Source organism: Ochotona princeps, chromosome X, assembly GCF_030435755.1.
Source record: "Ochotona princeps isolate mOchPri1 chromosome X, mOchPri1.hap1, whole genome shotgun sequence".
In the NCBI taxonomy this organism is placed as follows: Eukaryota; Metazoa; Chordata; class Mammalia; order Lagomorpha; family Ochotonidae; genus Ochotona; species Ochotona princeps.
Window position 1 is genome coordinate 78500520 of NC_080865.1, and position 21270 is coordinate 78521789.

General features: G+C 41.1%; 1 protein-coding gene across 1 annotated transcript; it reads left to right on the forward strand.

Annotated features, from left to right (window-relative positions):
* The first annotated feature begins 675 nt into the window (after positions 1-675).
* On the forward strand, positions 676-17289 carry LOC131478501 (sodium- and chloride-dependent neutral and basic amino acid transporter B(0+)-like). Its single transcript, XM_058658442.1, has 14 exons — positions 676-723; positions 1204-1369; positions 2955-3086; positions 4353-4514; positions 5389-5527; positions 7979-8111; positions 9192-9332; positions 10808-11036; positions 12160-12285; positions 13343-13461; positions 13930-14029; positions 14287-14396; positions 15784-15951; positions 17141-17289. The coding sequence occupies exons 1-14, from the start codon at positions 676-678 to the stop codon at positions 17285-17287; spliced, it is 1920 nt and encodes a 639-aa protein (XP_058514425.1). The 3' UTR covers positions 17288-17289.
* The last annotated feature ends 3981 nt before the right edge of the window (positions 17290-21270 follow it).

Here is a 21270-nt window from a genome sequence, read left to right on the forward strand (position 1 = left end):
TTGTTTTTGGGGGGGTTGTTTGTTTTTTATATGTTGTATTTGTTTTTTATATTTTTATATTTTATATTTTGTGATGAACCTGGAAACGCAGGGAGGGAAGTTGGATTCACATTCTAACAGGGACTCCTCCTAGCGACCAGTTAGTTCTTATGATAAACCATGAGCCATGAAGAACTAGCCTTCCAAATAGCAGAATAGGCGAGATGGAAGATTTCATATTTTCAAAGGAAAATTTCCTGAGGGATCATGACTCTAACTACCTATTAGCCCATGTGACTCCTTAATCCAGGGCAGATTCCAGACAGAAAGGCGGGTTAGGAGGAAGCCCAGAACCTGAGTGGGTGGGGCAAGATTAGGAAACTCTGATTAAAAGACTGTCCATCCTTTCAATTCAGGCTCGCATAGCCCAGCCCTTTCCTAGGGCTAGGGCAGGGAATCATTGCAGGTAGGCTTACCTTGAGGGGGGAGAAAACAGAGACTTTAGTCTCCTCATGTAATTGACACATCTGAGCACCCAGCAAGGGGAGGGAGAACTTACCTCCATAAATAGTCCCAACCCTGGGCAAAGTCGTTCACTCTGGAAGGTAGCAGTGGAGGAGTGTAAGCCCACACCAAGTCCATCCCTGCCAGACTGTTAGAAGAGACCAGGTAGAGCAAGACCAGAGTGAGTGAATCATGGTAAAGTTGAAGTGTCCAGGCTTCTTCAAGTGCAGAAGAAAGGAGGTAAGGATCCGCAAGCTGTGGGGAAGTGGAGGGCCTGGGGAGGGAAAACTTAAGAGGGAGGTCTGAGCTGGGTTTTTATTTTCTGTGGCTGCTCCTTGTTCTCTACAGTTCTATTCAGCTGTCTTCTAGTGTGCCTGTGATGTCCTCAGAGAATAGGGGAACTGGACAACAGCTCCTGTGTGGTAGCCAGTGTGTGGGGACTCAATCCTTGACTGTGTTGCTCCCAAGGTCATGTCCATATGGTAGAGGGAAAAGCCAAACTGCAAGGCCTTGTGAACTGCAAAACTCTTTTTTAAATTATAAGGGACAAATTTTATCAACAACTGTTATGACATCAGCAGGGTTCTCCCAGGCTTTGGGAAGAGTTCTCCTTGGTGTGGGTTTCAGAGTTTTTCTCTCTTCACCTTTTTGTAACTTGTTTCATGCAGTTGTGCTCTGACTGTAACAGCAAAAAGACAAACAATACTTTTCCTTCTTTAGAGAATAACAATTTCGACTGAGAATTTCCATGTTGATGAAAATGATGAGAATCAGGAACGTGGCAACTGGTCCAAAAAATCAGACTATCTTCTGTCTCTGATTGGATATGCAGTGGGACTGGGAAATGTGTGGAGATTCCCGTATCTGACTTACAGCAACGGTGGAGGTACGTCCCCATTCTTTTTCATCTAATTTTAAGTGGGGTGCTGTATGCTTCTGAGGATGTGTGTGTGTGTATATATATATATATGAAAGTATATATACTTGTTTTCTCAAATGATATATTTTAAAAATTATTTTATGATACAATTCCATAGGTCAGGGAACCCCATTTTTGTCTACCCAGTCATCCGCCCCCACTGATGTTCACTATATTACTACAATCGTGTAGTCCTATTAAAGTAAGTCATAAGTACATCATTCTGCTATTTAAGTGGATCCTGCCATTGTAGATATGGACAGTGGCAGAGAGTCAGGATCCTATTGTCAAAAATATGTAACAATTTTATTTGGAGTCCATCTTTGATTCAAGAATAGAGATGCATGCACCAAGATAGTCTCTGTTACGCAATTCCTCTAGATGACTGTAGGCACGAGCATGTTTACCTATATATCTGTTGATCTTGTACTTTGCATGAAGTTTGCCGTACATAAGAGAGAACATGTTATTTGTCTTTTTTGGATTGGCATATTTCACTGAACATAATGGGTCATTTTCTTGCAAATGGTACAATTTCATGCTTTTAATGACTGAGTAGTAAGCAACCCGTGGAGGAGAGATGTGCCATAGCTTCCTTAGAGGATCTTTTAATAGTTGAATAAAGTTATAAGAAAATGCGGTTTTACTGAAAAATGTCAAAAGTTAATGTGTATATTAGAAACTGAACCACTAGATCAAGTGACTTCACAAAATCCCTAGATATGCAGTTGATAAAAGTGCGTTTTTTTAATTAAAAAATATTCATTTGGGTTGGAGCAGTGACTCAACAGGCTAATCCTCTGCCTTTCAGTGTCGTGCTCCTCAAATGCCCCAAAGGCTGGAGATGAGCTCATAGAAGTCAGGAACAAGAAGCCTCCTTTGTATCTCTCAATTGAATGCTCAAGGACATGAGCCATCCACCTCTGTTTTGCAAGTTATAAGCAAGGAGTGAGATTGGAGTGGAGCAGCCATGACAGGAACCAGCACCCATGTGTGGTGCTGCACTGCAGATGGTAGCTTAACCTCATAGCCCAGGGCACCAGCCGTAGAAACGATTTGTTTAACCGTGGGAGGTAAACCTATCATGAAACACCAGAGTCTGCCATTTAGCCAAGTGTTTTCACATAGACCCTGTATTTGAACCCCTACCACAAACTGATGAGCTGCTATTGTTGTTGATTTTCATGTGGAATCCAGCAGTCAGAGGTTAGGCAAGTTGCCTTGGGTCCATAACTGTACATAATGGAAATAGGGTTTTAGCTTCGCTCTGTCTGGATGCAAAGTCTGTGGTCATTTCACACCTCCAGCTTACCTGGTATGGGCTAGTGTTTCTAATGATCATATCCTCATTACTTAATCCTAGCATGGTGGTTTCATGGATGAGAGTCCAAGTTTTAGAGATTCAAACTACAATCTCACAGAATGTAGTTTGTTTGGATCCCAAACCCAGTGTTCCCTGTCTCCACTGCATCAGGATGCTTGAAAATACCACGGTGATTGTCAAGGTGCCACCAAATCTGAAGATGTAATGGTGTTTTCCTGCCTTTTGTAGGTGCCTTCTTGATACCTTACACAGTTATGCTGGCACTGGCTGGTCTACCACTGTTCTTCCTAGAGTGTTCAATGGGGCAGTTTGCTAGCTTGGGTCCAATTTCAGTCTGGAGGATTCTTCCATTGTTTCAAGGTTTGTATGAGTTGTCTTCATCACGATTATTGGTTTCTGTGGACTTACCTTTCTGCAGGACGTGGAAGGATGGTGTTTACAATTTGGGTGTGTTTGGTTTCCTTGAGGAAGAGAATATAATGGTAGCTCCAAATGGTTATTGGCAGGGGTGAGGGAGATGTCAGACCAAGGTTGGATAGGAGAAATGTGTGAAGTAAGAGAAATAAAAGCTCAAGAGGTGACTTGTACAGTGTAGCATGGTGAGTCCAGTTAGTACATAAACTGACAGTACTTTGAGTTTGGGACAGATGTAAAGACAATGTAACTGATAACCATGTGAGGTAATGGAATTTGTAAGTGAACTAGATTTCACCATTCCACAATGCATGTTTACTTCAAAATGTGATACTGTCCTCAGTAAATAAATACAATTTTACCTGTTGATGCATAAAATTAAACCAGACTTGTAAAGGCAAAGAATCATGCATTTGTGGCTCTCCTGTACACTTAGCCACAGCTGAATGTAAAATAAAATGTTAACTTTTATTTGATTTTTGTGTGCTGTAGAGGTGGGAGAGGTTAGGAAGAACACTAGAGAGAACAGTACAAATGGCATTATTTTCTTAAGTTCACCTTTTGAATACTTTTGTCACATGGTCCAGTTATGCATTAACTTCATGGGCCTAGCATTTTTCTGCTAAATATGCAGTCTTTGTTTTAGTTTAGTGCCTCGCATGTCTTTGCAAGGCTGAATTTAGAAGGGTTGAAGGGCAGGTCATTATTTTTCTCCTGGAAACTCCTCACGCAATAGGGAACATGAAGCTTTCTGTCTGTGTATTAAACATCCTTTTGGTATGTGCTAACTGCTGGAAAGTATTTGTAAGGGTCTGCCCAGATGTTTGCAAAGGCTGGTTAGCAGTGAGCGTGGCTGAAGGCAGGAGTCAGGAACTCCATGCCTGTCTCCCATGTGGGTATCAGGGGCCTGAGCACTTGGGTCATCATTTACTGCTTTTGCAGGTGCATTAGCAGGGAGCTGGATGGAAAATAGAGCAACCCAGACTGGACCTGGTGCTCTTATGGTATGATGGTGCCTCAGATGGTGGCTTTAGCTGATGTACCACAAGCCCAGGCCCATTCACTTGACCTCAGTACATTTTTCTAAACAACCAAAAAGCTGTTTAACTGATGATTTCATGGAAACTGTGATGTAGCTTTATAAAAAGAAAGTTAAATTAGCACAATACATTTCACTGAAGCCTGTTGATTACGAATTGTTCTGTTTTCCAGGTGTGGGAATTACAATGGTCCTGATATCCATTTTTGTGACAATCTATTACAATGTCATTATTGCCTATAGTCTTTACTACTTGTTTGCGTCTTTTCAAAGTGAACTTCCATGGAAGTATTGCTCGTATTGGTCGGATGAGAACTGCAGCAGGTCGCCGATAGGTAATTTCATTGATGTGTTTTTGAACATACCACCAACTCCATATCAATTGTCTGTATTTCTGAATAATTTAAAGGCTTAGATCATTTTCTAATCACTTGTAACCACTTTAGGCCCAATCCTAACCAGTATGTAGGTCACTGCTGAGAGCAGAATCTAGCACTTACAAATGTGAAAACTGTTTAATACAACATGCACTCTCTGAGGGCAATCAGGAAGGATGAAGCATGCAGAGGAATCCTTTTGTAGACATACCCTGTGGACAGAGGAGAAGGAAGAAAATCAGAAAGTAATAAAGATAGGAGAAAACAGCTTTCCAGTATAGAGGTGTGTGTGTCTCGGGACCCTGGGCGTTGTGCATGCCATATGTGACTCATCTTTGGGATGATGGAGCATCAGTTCCTTGGACCATAACTACCACAGTGACCTCAGCCTATCATGATTACCTGTGCCCATCAGAGGATAAAGTCATGAAGATGAAATGTTTTTGAGTCAGTTAGGGGTATCAGTTCATCTATCTGGATTAGATAATAAGACACGGTACTTAAAGCTCCTTGGACCACTAAGTTCCAGCTTGGACAGTGGTTAGTCTGCACCTGTTATGGTCACTGTATTTCTATGAAGACAGTCAGAGTTTAAAAGGTCAGGTAGTTTCCTACTCAATCCCAGATTGTAGTGGAGAGCATTTCAGATGCTGAATGTGTGTGGCTTATTTCATTTGAACATTGCTACTCCACTATCAGCTGGTAACACTTTTGAGTGAAATTTCAACCTTTTACCATTGCAACTTTCCTCCTCCCCTGCTAAAATATCATCTTTTTACAACTAGGTACATGTCTGTGTCTCTCATTTTTTGTGTTGTTCTTGTTTTTTTAGTAACCCAGTGTAATGTCAGCACTGGAACAGGGGAGAGCATCCAAGTGAATAAAAGCTGGATTAACCTCAACAATCTGACCTGCATCAATGGGAGTGAGATTTATCAGCCAGGGCAGCTTCCTAGTGAACAGTATTGGGAGTAAGTATTCATTTCTTTTTTTTTTTTTAAAGATTTATTTTTATTACAATGTCAGATATACAGAGAGGAGGAGAGACATAGGGGAAAATCTTCCGACCGATGATTCACTCCCCAAGTGAGTCGCAATGGGCCAGTGCACGCTGATCCAAAGCCAGGAACCAGGAACCTCTTCTGGGTCTCCCAGGCGGGTGCAGGGTCCCAATGCATTGGGCCGTCCCCAACTGCTTTCCCAGGCCACAAGCAGGGAGCTGGATGGGAAGTGGAGCTGCCGGGATTAGAACCAGCGCCCATATGGGATCCCGGGACGTTCAAGGCGAGGACTTTAGCTGCTAGGCCAACCCGCCAGGCCCGTAAGTATTCATTTCTTAAGCAGATATTATTAAATGGCTCTTAGGGAGTAGCCATTGAGCCCAGTGACGTTGTGACACAACCGTTTTTGTGTCCCTGTATCTTATTCCTGCTTCTGGTTCCTGACAGCATCATGGAGGGCTCCCATTGGATTCCTGCTGCTTACCATGGAGATCCTTTTGACTTCCTTCACTACCCCATCCTGGCCCTGTCTTACCTCTGGGCCTCTGAGGAATGAGCCAGCAGGTGGCAGCTCTATCCTCCTCTCCTTCTCTGTTTAGCATTCCTTCTGTGTCTCTGCCTCCCCACATTTTTGGAAGCTTTTCCAATTGAGAAAATGTAACGATCAGCTCTTTCCTTAACTCACATAAATGAGAAAAGTCATATCAGATTATACTTCACTTGATTCAAATGTTTCTTCTCTACTAAGTGAGATGAAGTTAGGTTATAGAAAATATTTTCCTGTTTATGAAATCGTTGTTAAATAGATTCATCTCTGTCAGATATGATTTCTTTAATGGTTATTGGCCATACAAGTTTAAAATTATCCACATTGTAGATTATAAGTATTTTTAGCAGTAACAATTTTGGTGAGGAATTCTATTAATCAAAGATTTTTATACTTGCAACTCATTTTTTGTTTTGTTTACATTTATCATTGTCTGGTAAAAATGCATATATCTGTTTATTTAGAATGATCTACCACTAACCTTACTTAAAGGTCTTGCTTATACTATTGAATGATTCCTACTGTTTTACATGTGACTATCTTATAAAAATTCAAAAAATTTCACTCAAATATTAATTTTACCCATTTATAACATACACATTCTGGTGCATGTATGGTTTGTGTCATGTCCAATCAGGGTAAAGTAATTTTTTTCTCTACCAATTGTCATCTCTTTCTGATGAAGACATTCAAAGTTATTTTTTGTTCTTCTTTTTCATGGTTTATTTATAGCTTAAAAGTAGTTTCAGGGAGCAGAGTGTCTATATGCCAGCTCACTCTCCAAATGGGTGCAATGACTGGGATTAAGCAAGGCTGTAGGCAGCAGCCTGGAACACAATTCATGTCTCTCACGTGGGTTGCAGTGACCCCAATAATTTGGGCCATCATCCACTGCTTTGTGGCACATTAACAGAACTCTGGAGCAGACATAGATTAGTTTGGGCTTAAATTTGAAAATCGGTGTTCTGTGATGGGATGCTGACGTCACACTGTAGTTAGCATAAATGGATTCCTGAAAACTGTGTTGCTCAGAACAAATTTTACCTGGTTTTTTTTTTTATGACTGAATAGTACTGCTGTGTGTATGTGGACCATATTTTCCGACTGTTCTTTAAAAATTCAGACCTTAAAATGTTTCCAAATATCAGATCAAGAATTAATTTTTCATACATACAGATTGATATATAAACAGCATTAATAATGCTACCATTTGGATTTGTTTATATCCTCAAGTTGGCATTAAGGAAATATTTAATTATAATTTAAATATCATGTCCATTACTTTAACTTGAGAAAAACATAAGAAGTAAAATGAAGGCATGACATAAAAACAGTTTGAAACATTAGGAGGAAAGGACAGAAAGAAGAATCATAGATCGTTGACATTCAAATTTTCTGTGAGAGGAAGAGAGAGAGGGAGGTTTCCTAATCACTAGTTCACTCTCCAGATGGTCCAAGCCTGGAGCCAAGAACTCTGAGTCTCCCACATGGGGGCAGCAGTCATCACCTGTTGTTACCCAGGGCCTGCATTAGCAAGAAGCTGGCATCAGAACCCAGAGATGGGCCCTGAGCCCAGGCACTCCATTGTGGAATGTGAGTGAGCATGCTAACTGCCAGGCCAAGCACTTCCCCAAGTCAGTCTTGGAGTGTAGGGTATAGATGTGTGGATTGGGTGCAATTAACCCTGAAGCACAGAGCCTGGCTTTGTCATTCCTTCAGCCTGCTACCCCTTGCTGTAATAGTAAAAGAGCATTGGTATATCGATGTGATGCAATATTTATGAAAGTTCCCCTGGATGAGAGAAAATACTATCTCCAATGTGAGTGTTCTCAGACGAGCAATTGTGCATTCCTAAATGTCTTGTGTGTTTTCAGTAAAGTGGCGCTCCAACGATCAAGCGGAATGGATGAGACTGGAGTCATTGTGTGGTATTTAGCACTTTGTCTTCTTCTGGCTTGGCTCATAGTTGGAGCAGCCCTATTCAAAGGAATCAAGTCTTCTGGCAAGGTAATTTGGGAATCACAAGCAACACTCAAGTAGCTGCTGTCCAGATCAGTGGAGTTCCATGGCAGCCATTATCAGACACATGATGGGAACATTCAGATGTGGGAAAGGCTTTCAAAGTAGGCTTTCTAGCGCTCGGTAAAAGCCTAGAGCAACAGCCATTGTTAAGTGTGAAAGAAATATTAAAGCAGTGCTTAGTCAACATGTACCCTTCTTGCTGGAAGAACACTCATTCTGAGGCTTGAGAATATACTTCACAAATTTCTGCCTCACTGTAGAAGGGTGTCCTTGCAATAGATTGTAAATCAATATATTGCAGTACTTGGTTAGGAAAGTCAAGTCCTTATTATGTAGACTGACAGTATAGGAACTCGCTGTGTGGAGAGAGAAGATGGATTGTAGGTAATCATTCTCTTCACCTGAGATAACCAAAACTGACCTAGAACCTTCTGTGTGTGGGAAGAGGCCTATTACAAAAAACATTATTCCCCGTTTTCTTGTTTTGTGGTTTAAACATTCACATAAGATGATGGGAATTTTGAGAACTACATACAGTTTTCTGTGTGAGCAGTTGTACATTTTGAGGAAAAGTAAATGATTATGGTTTTGACTACTTGACTGACATTTCCTTGAAAGTGGGAGACACCTACTATGAGATGAGAGGAATTTCTTTCTCCTGGGGGCTGAACATATACTGCTGCTTGGAAATCATTTTCCCTTTCACTGGAGTGCATGCCTATGCTGAGAGCGCACTGTTCCCTCAGACGTTTATGGATATACGTTCCTGAAAGCACACCATCCAGCTCCCAAGTCACCACTGCGGATGCGTTGCTTATTGGCATGGGAACTGTAGGAAATGTGGCTTCATACATCACAGCGCCTTTGCAAAGGGCTCTTGGAAAGTGGCTGGAGCAGGCATTGGAGCTAAGCCACCTTTGGCATTGGTATCATTGGGCTTCCTGGAGACCTTACAAAATCCCCAGTACTTCATCTCACTAGTGTCCACTGGCTAATTGACTCACGCACACTTATATACCATGATCCTGAAGAAAGGCAGTAACTTTGGGTTGCTTTTCTTGGCAGGTGGTTTATTTTACAGCTCTTTTCCCTTATGTGGTCCTACTCATCCTTCTGATACGAGGAGCAACCCTGGAGGGTGCATCCAAAGGCATTTCATACTATATTGGATCACAGTCGAATTTTACCAAATTGAGAGAAGCTGAGGTAAGCATGTGGGCTTGGATCACCTAAGGAGGCAAACCTTAAGCTCAAACACCAAAAGTCTTTTGGTCCCTGTTTGTGTCATAACACAGTAGTTTTACACAGAGTGTATAATTCTTTTTTTTTTTTTTTTTTTTTTTTTTTTTTTTTTTTTTTTTTTTGAGATTCTCACACTGCATTGCTTCCACTGGCCATGGCGGGAAATGGGATTAGATGAAGGGTGTACGGAGCTGATTGAAGGCATGATGCCAGTTGGCAGAATCACTAATCAAAATAAAGAATGCATGGGGGGAAAGCAGTAGAGCAGGCTGGGTATAAGACATCAAATCACAATTAGATATAATAAGCTGTAGTGTCCCATAGCATAGTGGGGCGACAGTGTCTCCCAGTACTGTAAAATATACTGTGTTAACAAGTGGAAGACATGAGCTTGGAGTCTGCACACATGGAGAAAGTGTTTGGAGGGCTTTTTGCTATCGCCTGAATTGATTATTGATGCTTAATTCACAAGTTGCAGTTTTACTGACCCACACAATTATTCAAAGTATGCATGTTGATAATGTTTTTGGACAATAAAAAGTGGTGTGAGGAAACAGTGATTTCATCATAATTCTTCAAAAAGTGTTACCAGTTTTGGTAAGAAATAAAATGTTTCTTGCCATGAAAGATATGGGAAATACACAGGTCAGGAGTTATTTATGTTCATTAGTAACTGACAAAATAAAAATTGTTAATTCACAGCCAGAAGATGGGATTAAATTAGGGCATCTGACTTGGAATGGTGTCCTGCTGCAGTGGGGTTATTCTGTGACAGTAACATCACTTACTATTCCTGGATTCCTCACTTCCCATTCAGCTACCTGCTAATGTGCTGGGCCAGAGGCAGATATAGCCCAAGGAATTCTCTACAATTATGTGGGAGAACCTCATGGTCTTCCTGGTGGCCCCTCCGTTGCCTTGGAAAGAGAGAGAGAGAGTGAGAATGAATTATTGTTCTTCAACAATAGATCTGTGACAGGCTTAATCTTATCTGCCACAAATGGCACTGGCCATGGAGCTGGGCCACCTTCTGTAGCCTTCCTCGATGTATCAATGGGAAGCTGGATCAGACGCCAGGTTCAGATTGGCTGGAGTTCCATGTGCTGACTTAACACACTGCACCACAATGCAAGCCCAAGTATGCTGAATATCAGAAAATGCAAGTTGTGTAGGTTCACATGTCTCATGGAACTCTCGTGCGAATTCAAAGACATGAAAAGCTAACCATACAGAGGAGAAGGCAATGATAGACACAGAGTCAGGGTGGCATTTGCCAGTGGAAGGAGGAAATGGGAAAAGGCTGGTAACTTTTTATTGCTTAGGCTTTGTAGTGTTCATTGAGTGTTCACTGTTACTTTTAAAATGTATCCATATGTGTGCAATGTTTTATACAAATAAAAATGAACCATTTAAAAATAATGAACCATTTTCTCCTTCAGGTTTGGAAAGATGCTGCTACCCAGATATTCTATTCCCTTTCAGTGGCTTGGGGTGGCTTAGTTGCTCTATCGTCTTACAATAAGTTCCATAATAACTGCTACTCTGATGCCATTGTAGTTTGCTTGACAAACTGCCTCACGAGTGTGTTTGCTGGATTTGCTATTTTTTCTATCCTGGGACACATGGCTCATGTATCTGGAAAGGAAGTCTCTCAAGTTGTAAAATCAGGTACTTATTGTCAATTTTGTTTAATTCAATGTAGCTCACTTGTGACACTCTTACATATTCTACCGAAATTAATACACTTCCGATGCAAACTATCCCGTTCTGTCATTCCATCGTGTATAATTTCTCTATGGTAATGTAAAACTTCTTAGGCCATCTGGGTCAATAAGAATGCACTAGAGAATAACAGGTTCAAAGAACATGGTGATGTTTCTCTGGATTTGATTTATTCCTTTAGATGATCTACTTCCTGTATAATCACAGGTTTCAGCTTTCATGCGGAACACTTTCCGTGCATTGCTAGGGCATGGGACAGCGTATATACAAATTTGTTTATATAAAATTATAGTGCAGGGTCAGCATTTTTGAGCACAAGTATGCTGTAGAGACCCACGATATTCAAGTGGCTTTAAATGTAGAGCTGTTTCTGTTTCTAAAGAAATCTGATGAATGGACTTCCTATCTTTACATGTTTTCACTGTGAGTGCTTATTTATCTATCTAAAGGGTCACAGGAAAGAATCCTAGAGGTCTTTCAAGTAGGAGGTGCTTGTTAAAGTTTTATTATAGTATCTGTGGCTGCAAATACAAATAGGTGGAGTGTCAGGGCTAGATGGGGCCTTGGAGATCACATAGTGTGCAACTCCTCATTGAGAGAGGAGGGATTGGTGCACAGAAATGTCCTGTGTTTGCATAGTGATAGAGCCCAGGCTAGAAGCTAACTTTCATGAATCATATGTGAGTCGTTTGGGAAACAGAGAACTTGAAAATACACGAAATTGAGAAACATGAATTACATGCTGAATAAACAATGACTATTTCTAAAAGTAGCATCAAATAGAAAACAATGTGATGTAATCTACAGTTGCATTACCAACTGGTGTCAGAGAATTATATACTGGCTGACAGGACACTTCACAGAGTCAAGGTAACCATCACTTTCCCTCTCTAGAAGGTTCTTTTCACATAAACACCTCTTTTTAAAGTGAAATTGAGTTACTTGAGAATGGACTTATGTCAAGAATTGCAGTACCAAAGTACAATGACTTTTGTCTCCAATATTTGGATTATTTCCCAAGAATGTAGCTCTTCTTAACAACTTAAATAAAATACATTTATTCTCCCAGGTTTTGATTTGGCATTTATCGCTTATCCAGAAGCTCTAGCCCAGCTCCCAGGAGGCCCATTTTGGTCCATATTATTTTTCTTCATGCTTTTAACTTTGGGTATTGATTCTCAATTTGCTTCTGTTGGTGAGTATTGTTTTCAGTGTTTCATATCCCTCTTGTATTTTGTTCATGCCTCATCTCCTTGAAGAAATCAATTTCTTACTTCTAACAGCTCCACCTTCAGTTACTCTCAGAATGCCCTTTCTGAACAGCTTTTTAAGTTGAATGTTAGATTATTCAAAGTGCATTTATGTGAGACAAAGCACTCCCCCCCACAGGTTCTCTCTCCAAATGCCTGCTATGGTCCAGGCAGAAGCCAGGAATCAGGAGATCAATTCCAGTCTCTCACATGAGTAACAAGGAACTCAGTTACTTGAGTGATCAATGCTGCTTCCCAGAGTTCTCCTTAGCAGGAAGTTGACCTCATTAGCTAGGGATCAATCACAAGTTCTCCAAAATGGAATACAGCCTGTAAAATGGTGCCTTCACTGGTAGGCCCAATGCCTTCCCTGCTCAGATTTTATCTTATCTTGAGAGATTTACATTTGATGTATTTGAAAGGATGGGTTAAAGAGAAAGATGGAGAGAAGATGGGTCTTCTACTTCCTGGTTCACTTCCCAAATGGCTGCAAGTGCTATTGCTGGACCATGCTGAAGTCAGGATACAGGATCTTCCAGGTCACCAATGTCGGAGGCATTGACACCCAATGATTTGGTCTATCTTGCGCTGCTTTTCCATGCCATTAGCAGGGAGGTGAATTAGATGTGGAGCCGTTGGGACTCAAATTCCATATGTGACTTTTCACAGCATTCATGTCTTATCAAGTGAGCCATCACATTGGGACCTCAATGAACACTTTTATTTCTTACATTGAAGTCTGTCTATATCAGTACTATTATTCAGTGCTCTCTTGATTTATACCCTGTGCAGTTCATGACTAATATGTTGATACTCTGGGAAGCGCAGTGGGAGAGTATTTTGGAACGCTTTTTATCAATTCACAATTTTTTTTACTAATTTAAAAAGGGGTACTTTCCCAACATACATACTGTCAATATAATGAACAGAGGTTGACTTTTGTGATTAACTCAGTTGGCAAATAAGTTGACTAATCACACACCATTTTGTTTCCTTCTGAAGAAACTATTACAACCACGATCCAGGATTTGTTCCCCAAGCTGATGAAGAAAATGAGGGGTCCTGTAACTTTGGGTTGCTGCTTGATTTTGTTTCTCCTTGGGCTCGTGTGTGTGACTCAGGTATGGTGCAGCTCTTCTTCCTGTACCCAGAATATTAGTTGAAGCATGTTGTAATCCAAATGAAGAAAGCAGAGATGTTTAGTGACAGTCTGAAGCTCAACTTGGACCAAGGTTGGCCGAGTTAGAGGCTCAGTATCACACAGTTCTGCCAATTCCAGTAGGCTTATTGCTTGTAGACATAGACTCCAAGTTGCTTGGCAGCTACTGCAGAGCATGCAGATGTGGCATAGGAGTTTGACACTCAAGTATTTGAATGCTTGGGTTTTCTGCTAGGGACTCAGAATGAATGGATTATTTCGTGATGTTTGGAGTCATATTTATGTTTGCATTTGCAACATTCACTTTCACATTTTAGCAGCAGAGAAATTAGAGTCTATGTGAAGATTAAACTGATGGATTTTCAACTTGGATGCATCAATTGTAAAGATAATGAAATTCTACTTTGAAGTAACTGACCATTTTTTGTAGGCTGGCATTTACTGGGTTCTTCTGATTGACCACTTCTGTGCTGGATGGGGCATTTTGATTGCAGCCATACTGGAAACAGTGGGAGTCATCTGGATTTATGGTAACAATAAGTATAGATATTGTTATTACAAATTGTGTGCTTATTATGGAGTTTTATGTAACTAGTGTGGCATCATTGCTTTTCAATATACTTGCATAACTGTGTAATAATAATTGTTAAATCTATGTGGAGGAGCACCTGTGGGCCTCATTGTTGTAGGCTAAGAAATGCTTAGGTAGGAAGAGAATATTGTTCATGTGACTTTGAAGAAAAATACAAGCAAGGGCTCAATGCATATTTTATGGGTTTTTTTTTAGGAGGGAACAGATTCATTAAAGACATAGAAATGATGATTGGCACAAAGAAGTGGATATTCTGGTTATGGTGGAGAGCTTGTTGGTTTGTTGCTACGCCTATCCTTTTGATTGTAAGTAAAAATACTGAATTTCAATTGATATTATGTAGTAATTTATGTATAGTTTTTGAAGGTTTACTTTGTTTATTTGGAAGGCAGAGTTAGACAGAGAATGAAAGATAGATTGAAAAAGAAAGTCATCTCAATTGTATAGTTTACTCTCCAAATGACTACAATTACTGGAGATTAGCCAATCACAAGTCAGGAGCTAACAGCTTCATTCAGGTTTATACTATGAAATCAGTTTTTACGACTGAGTAGCTTGGAAGTGGATGTCATGTGTTAAAGTATTTCAACACTCCATGCTACAGCTCAATACCTTAAATAATGCCATTAATGAGTCTAAGTTGTTGGCAAGTGATTTGCTACCACTTGTAATTCTTTTGAGAGCTGGTTCATGTTCTAGCTGCTATTTTTCTGATACAACTTAATTCCAATTTACTGGGAAAAGTACAGAACACGGCCTAACTACTTGTGTCTTGCACTGATGTTGAAAAACAGGGAAGGAGTTCCAGGCTCCCTGTTTCAGTCCATTGCTGTCCTGAATGTTGCTGTCACTTGGATAGTAACACAGATTGCCACATATGTTGTGTAAAAACAATGCATCATCCATCACTATTCTCTTTTAGTGACGTAAAATAGCGGTAATTGTGAAACACGTTGACATTTTTGTAATTAAATATACTTGATGGAATTACTGTATTTGATTTTGAAGTTATGCTTCCATATTTATAAAGATCTTACAGACAATTGTTTATTCACTGATTTTAGTGAAACAAAGAATTGCCAAACTTGATAAATCACTGGGATGTCTTTGAGCTAAGATGGTTCAATATTGCCAGTCATTTTTCAAAAAAATAATTTAAATCTTGTCCTAAAGTAAATCTGTCTTTAATATTCATATTTCTCTGCTGTACATAAACACATGTTGGACTTTGTTCTTTGCTTTGTGCTGCTTCCAGTAAAAGGCTGAAATAGAGTGTACCATGGTGAACATGTACCAAGAATGAATGTTAATCATGTTTGTTTTCAGGGAGCAGAAGAGGTACTCCACACAGTATAAATACAGGAATAGTTGCTGAGCCACTGGGACAACATTCCCACTAAAGTGTAGTTGTTTCAAAACTAGAGATTGACTTGTGTATTTTAAAATCAGAATTACAGAGAGGGGGGGAGATAAAGAGAGAGAAACTGAAAGATTTTATTCAATGTAAGTGAAAGTAATTTCACTGTTTCATTTCATATTGGTTTATTATGGTTTCTGATTATCTTAGTTGCTTGAATGTATTTACATTTTACTTGCTTGTGATAAATTTATTCTAAGGAATGGAATGAAATTGTTGAACTTCCAAGTACAGTCTGATCCCTTGACTTATTGCATTCATATTTCATTACACAGGCAATTTTAATCTGGTCTCTGCTGCAGTTTCGCAGACCCAAGTATGGCCAAATTCCATACCCTGACTGGGGAGTTGCTCTAGGCTGGTGTATGATTGTTTTCTGCATTGTTTGGATTCCAATTGTGGCTGTCATAAAAATAAGTCAGGCTAAAGGGAACATTTTTCAAGTAAGTACATTAAATTAGTTTTAAATACTTTATGTAACCTGTATGGTATAAAACAATCACTTGGGTTATATTTGTGCATGATCCAACCATCTGTTAGTGCATGACTCTATATGCTAACATATGCATTTCTATGTGTTGGTGCATTAGGCTCAGCTCCTTGGGAGGGGTCTGACCTTGACTTCTTGGTGTCTCCCCAGGCTTATTGCAGTGATTAGCAGCTAGCAGCAAGGATGTCTGTGCTTGCGCTGAAGATGTCTCATAGCAAATGATCTTTTACATTTTTCTCTTAAAAATCATGTGTTCAGTCAGACTAACTGTGATGAGTTATCTTTCTAAAGTAAGACGTATATATTTATTTAGAAGGCAGAGCAGTGAGAGAGAGAGAATGAGAATCTTCCATCCACCAATTCACTCAACAGAGGGATACAATGATCAAGGTTAAGCCAAGCCCAAACCAAGATCTTCATCTGAGTCTAACTTGTGGGTGCAGGGACCCAAGGACTTGGGCCATCATTTAACAGGGCCAGCTTTAACAGGAAACTGTATGGGAATTGGGGAAGCAGGGACATGAGTCAGCGCCATGTGGGATGCCAGTGCCATGGGCAGCTTCTTCACTTGCTGTGTCACAATGTCAGCCCTCGATACATTCTCTTGAACACAGTCTGTATACTGATTGATCCCTCTTCACTGGAGCCCTGAGGGGCATGGCATTGGTTAAGACTTGTTACCAGACAGTGATAAGAAATGCTCAGGAGAAAGAAAGGCTTGCATCACTCCCCAAGCCCATACGAGGATGGTTCTAAATTAGCACTTTACTCTGGAGCTCCCTTGCTTTGATTTGTCAACCTTCCACACCATGCACTGGTCTGGATCCTCATCCTCACCCTGAAGTCAGGCTGGAAATGCCTGAGAATTCAGCAAAGGTTTTTGCAGTGAGCACCGTTACTCTAAAGGTCGCAGACTTCATTTGAGATTGTTTACATGCTTGCTTATTTTCCTATATGGGTAGTACATTAACTTTTACATTTGATACACTTTTCCTGGCTGGGTTATTGCTTTCTCTGTTCCATGAATCGTGCATGATTTTTGTTAAACATTTCAAGTCACATGACCTGTTTAGTATATCTCTTTGAAGATCATGTTACATAAGCTGTAAGACAATATTTTTTGTTTTGCTTTTGTTTTTCAGCGCATCATAAGCTGTTGCAAACCAGCTTCTAACTGGGGTCCGTACCTGGAAAGACATCGTGGGGAGAGATACAAGGGCATGACAGATCCCAAAAGAGAGTCTCACCTTGAAATACCTACTGTTAGTGGCAGTAGCATCCCAGAATGAAAACTCACCATGAGATATATATATATATATATATATATATATATATATATATATATATAATGTATCTATCTATCTATCTATCTATCTATCTATATAGATAGATAGATAGATACATTTTTGTTGAAAACATGATTTTTTCAGAATAGGAGGAAACCTTATTTATGTGTATGTTAATTGAGTAGAAAATTGTACATACTTTGTTCATTACACTGATAATTTTTTTTCTATTTAAACAGGAATATTTTAGGAAAATGTGGATCTACTGTTTACAGTGTGCTTATTTCTTTTTAGATTAGCTATTTGTATAAACACATCACAACCTGGATTTCAGAAATACTTTGTTTTGTAAATACTATTAAAATGTCATTCTAATACATCATTGTCTTCTGATTGCCTAAGAAATAATTACATTTTCCATTATACAAGCTTTTAAATAGTACTTGTTTCTATTTTTTCTTTTGACAGGTGCTGAGATACAAAAAAAAAGTTCAGTAAATGCAAAAGAAAACATTGCAAGTTAAGGCACCTGTTAAATAAATATGAAAAATGGGCTTTTTTATCTTATATAAGGTCTGAATTTTAATATATTTTATCCAAATGGTTCTCATCTTCATGGATTTGTCCTGGCTCATGTTTATTTCCAAGAGTGAAATGGGGCAGACTAAAAATAAGGATCTGATTTTCAGTAATTGATAACTCTAAAACTAGAATCCAAAAGTTAAAGTCTAATAGTCCTATTGAAGTTCTTTATTTATTCCTTGTTAGGTTATATATTGCCTTGTCGTAGGCAAGTATTGCATTGCTGAGAGAAAAGCAGCCAATAGCCCTCAGACCTGCTGGACCTGATTAATGTCAAGTCCCTGTCAACTATACCAGTGTGCCATCATAGTTACCCTGTTTGCTTTATAAAACAATTTGTGGCAGATGAGTGAGACTGGACTGGAATATGGCACCTTGTGCCCAGGACAGTGGGTTGGCTGTAGATTGTCTGGAGAGGGGAGCTAGGGACATGTGGGATTAGGGGTTGCTGAGGGCTTACTTGACAGGGAAGTAGTGGTTTCTTGAGACTTCCATGAACTGGGCCATTGCACTCACCGTAGACGAGGGAACTGAGGCTGGGTGTTTTAGAGCGGGTAACAAGAGGGAATGTTTGTGACAGGACACGGCACCTTCCCATATGGGGACCTGGGTGGCCTAAATAGCACTGCTCACCATCGGCTGGCACATGTGAATGCTGGGATCAGGGGGCATGCCTGGCTGGGCTAGGCCACAGGGGGTGGTGGTCAGGCAGGGGGTGGTCCATGTCAGCTTGGGCTGTAATTCCCATCAAAACGTGAGAGCACCAGATGTATGACAGATTTTGTAGGGGAGTTGTGGGCTTGCCTCGGTGGGACAGCAACAGCTGCTGGTTTGCATTAGCCCTGGGGGTGGTGATAGTCTGTGCCAGGCTAGACTACACAACTCACCAAGACACATGGGTGCCACTGCTGGGAGGAGGTCGAGCTAGGCCAGGCTGAAGCATTTGCCAACACATGAGTGCAGATCACGCCAACCAGGGCCAAGGCACCCAGTGGCAAGGGTAAGATCTGGATCTCAGAGTAGGCCTGGTAGGGAAACTTTGAGGACTTCCCTGGTAGGTCACATTTTCTGTTAGGGAGCATGAGGTCCACAGTTGGGGTTGTCCAGGGCAGGTGAGGCTGTAGATCTTGATATGTGTGTAGGTCAGGTCTTGGGAAGAAGCCAGACTGGACTAGACCTTAGCAACTGCTGGAGCTCATGAGAGCCAGAAAGGGTGTGTGATGGGTCAAGCTAGGACACCACATCCACTGGGTCACAAGTGAGCTGGATCTAAAGGTGGACCATGCCTGGATGGCTGTAGCACCCACTGGCAAGAGCCAGAAATGTGTGGGTTGTTTGAATTAGGCTACTGTACATGCTGGTGAGTGCCAGAAATTAAGACCGGCTATGTCAGGCTGGGCCACAGAATGCTCTAGTACATAAAGATCTACAACAGGGAATGGACCTGTCAGTGGAATTTGTGGAATTCCAATGGTAGGCTATAGCTCCAGCTGGTGAGTGCAAGAGCCAGGGCTGGGTGTGGTTCTGGTCGAAGTTATTTGGGGTTCCCTGACTAGGCTGTGGTACCTTCTTGTGTGCATGATGGCTGTTGTGAGTTGCATTGAAAGTGGGGTTGGGTTGGGTTGAGCCAGGATGTGGCACCTGTTAGCAAATGTTACCTCGGGCACTCCTCTTCTGGGTTGCTGCTTCCACTAGTGAGTGTGAGAGCTGTACTGGGGGCCGACAGTGTTTGTGGGCTACAGCACCCCTCAACTGGCATTTGCCCTGGGTCTGGGAGTGGATCAGGCTGGGTTAGGCTGCTGCTACTGCTGGTATTAGAGCCAAAATATGTGCAGGCCCGCTGGGCTAGTTGGTAGCACCAGCCTGCAAGTCTCATTACTGAGTACAAGCCATGTCAGGCTAGACCACCGTAACCCTGGCTAGTTCACGATCTGTGGCTGGCATCCAGCATAGTAGGTGAACTGTGTGTACTCCCTCGCTGAGCTGCAGCTACTGATGAGCATGAGAACCAGGGCTGAGGGTAGGCCAGGCTCTTCGAAATGGCATCACCTGTAGGCATATGTATGGGCCAAGTGTGGGGTAAGTTCTGCACACGAGTCAGATGTGATGTGGGACAGCCTAGGCAGGTCACAGCACATGCTGGCACATGCACAAACCAAGGCTGGGATTTGTCTTAGTGGGAATTATTTGGGGTCATCACAACTATGCTGTGGCACCCACTGGTGTGCGTGAAGATGACCTGTGGTGGGATGGGCTGGACTTGGACACAGCACACATCAGTCAAATGAGAGATGGGGTGAGATATGAAACTGAACAGGCAGGTACATCCACCATGTGTATTGCTGCTGGGATAATGGACCAAACCTGACTCTGCATTACATGCCACAGACAAGAGTCAGGTCTGAGGCCACTCCAGCAGTTTCTTTGGGGACTCCTGAAATGTATCACTGAACTCAAATTCCAGCCATAGAGTAAATCACAAGAGATGTAATAAACCATGGAGTGCATTTGTGGACTGGGGCTAGTGAGTTGCCAATGCCCGTGCAGTGGACACATATTCAGATTCGCATGGGGCACATGGCAGTTAACTCGTCTAGGATACCAGGGATAATGAGTGACTCTTCAGAGGATGGAAAGCAGAACATGTTGGACAGCTCTCTCCTAGTGAAGTTTTGCAACAAGTGTCTGAGTCTACAAATCCACGCTGAGGTGGACTTGGTCAGTCAACAGACTTTGCAAAGATTTTCTCAATCCTGGGGTAATAAAGCTAACAACATCTCAGAAGTATCAAAACCTCTGAAACAACAGCCTCAGGATACTCTTCCCCACATTGGGGTCTCTAAGACATCATCAAAAACTGTCCCCCAATTCCCAGGTGCTGATGTAGTTTGACAGCAAGCTGTGGCTCCCTCTTCTTTCACTCCAGCAGAGAAGGGGAGTAAAAGAAAAAGAACTGAAATATTGGGCCCAGCCACATTCCTCCATATTTGGACAACACACTAATTGGAGTTTGCCACGTGCATGTATCCCTTTCAACAGTGTAACCAATCTTAAAATTAAACAATCTAAAAAGTTTAAAAAAGATATCCTGAGAGACATAGTTGACTGAAAGATACTCATTGATATTGCATTAGGCTTATCCAGTAGCAGCTGTTATTAGTGTGAGAGAAGCCAAATTTGGTAACTTTTGATCACATTCTTTTTCTGTAAAGGAAATAAATTGTATATACATGGTACCTTGAGTTTGGCAACTTGCCAAACTCATTAATGACTGGGGTAATACCACTTATGAGAATGGATTTCCTCTTCATGCTAGGGACTGAAAATATCATACACAATTCCACCAGTTGGGAAATATACCCTCCCCAGAGTCAGCCTGAGAAAAACATATTTGTAAATGTAGT

What these genes read in the sequence shown, in the direction of transcription:
- LOC131478501 (XM_058658442.1), top strand. Translation starts at nt 676, where the DNA reads ATGGTAAAGTTGAAGTGTCCAGGCTTCTTCAAGTGCAGAAGAAAGGAG. An exon ending in GGCTCGTGTGTGTGACTCAG is followed by an intron (nt 13,462 to 13,929) that starts GTATGGTGCAGC and finishes CATTTTTTGTAG; the next exon opens with GCTGGCATTTACTGGGTTCT. An exon ending in CTACGCCTATCCTTTTGATT is followed by an intron (nt 14,397 to 15,783) that starts GTAAGTAAAAAT and finishes TTCATTACACAG; the next exon opens with GCAATTTTAATCTGGTCTCT.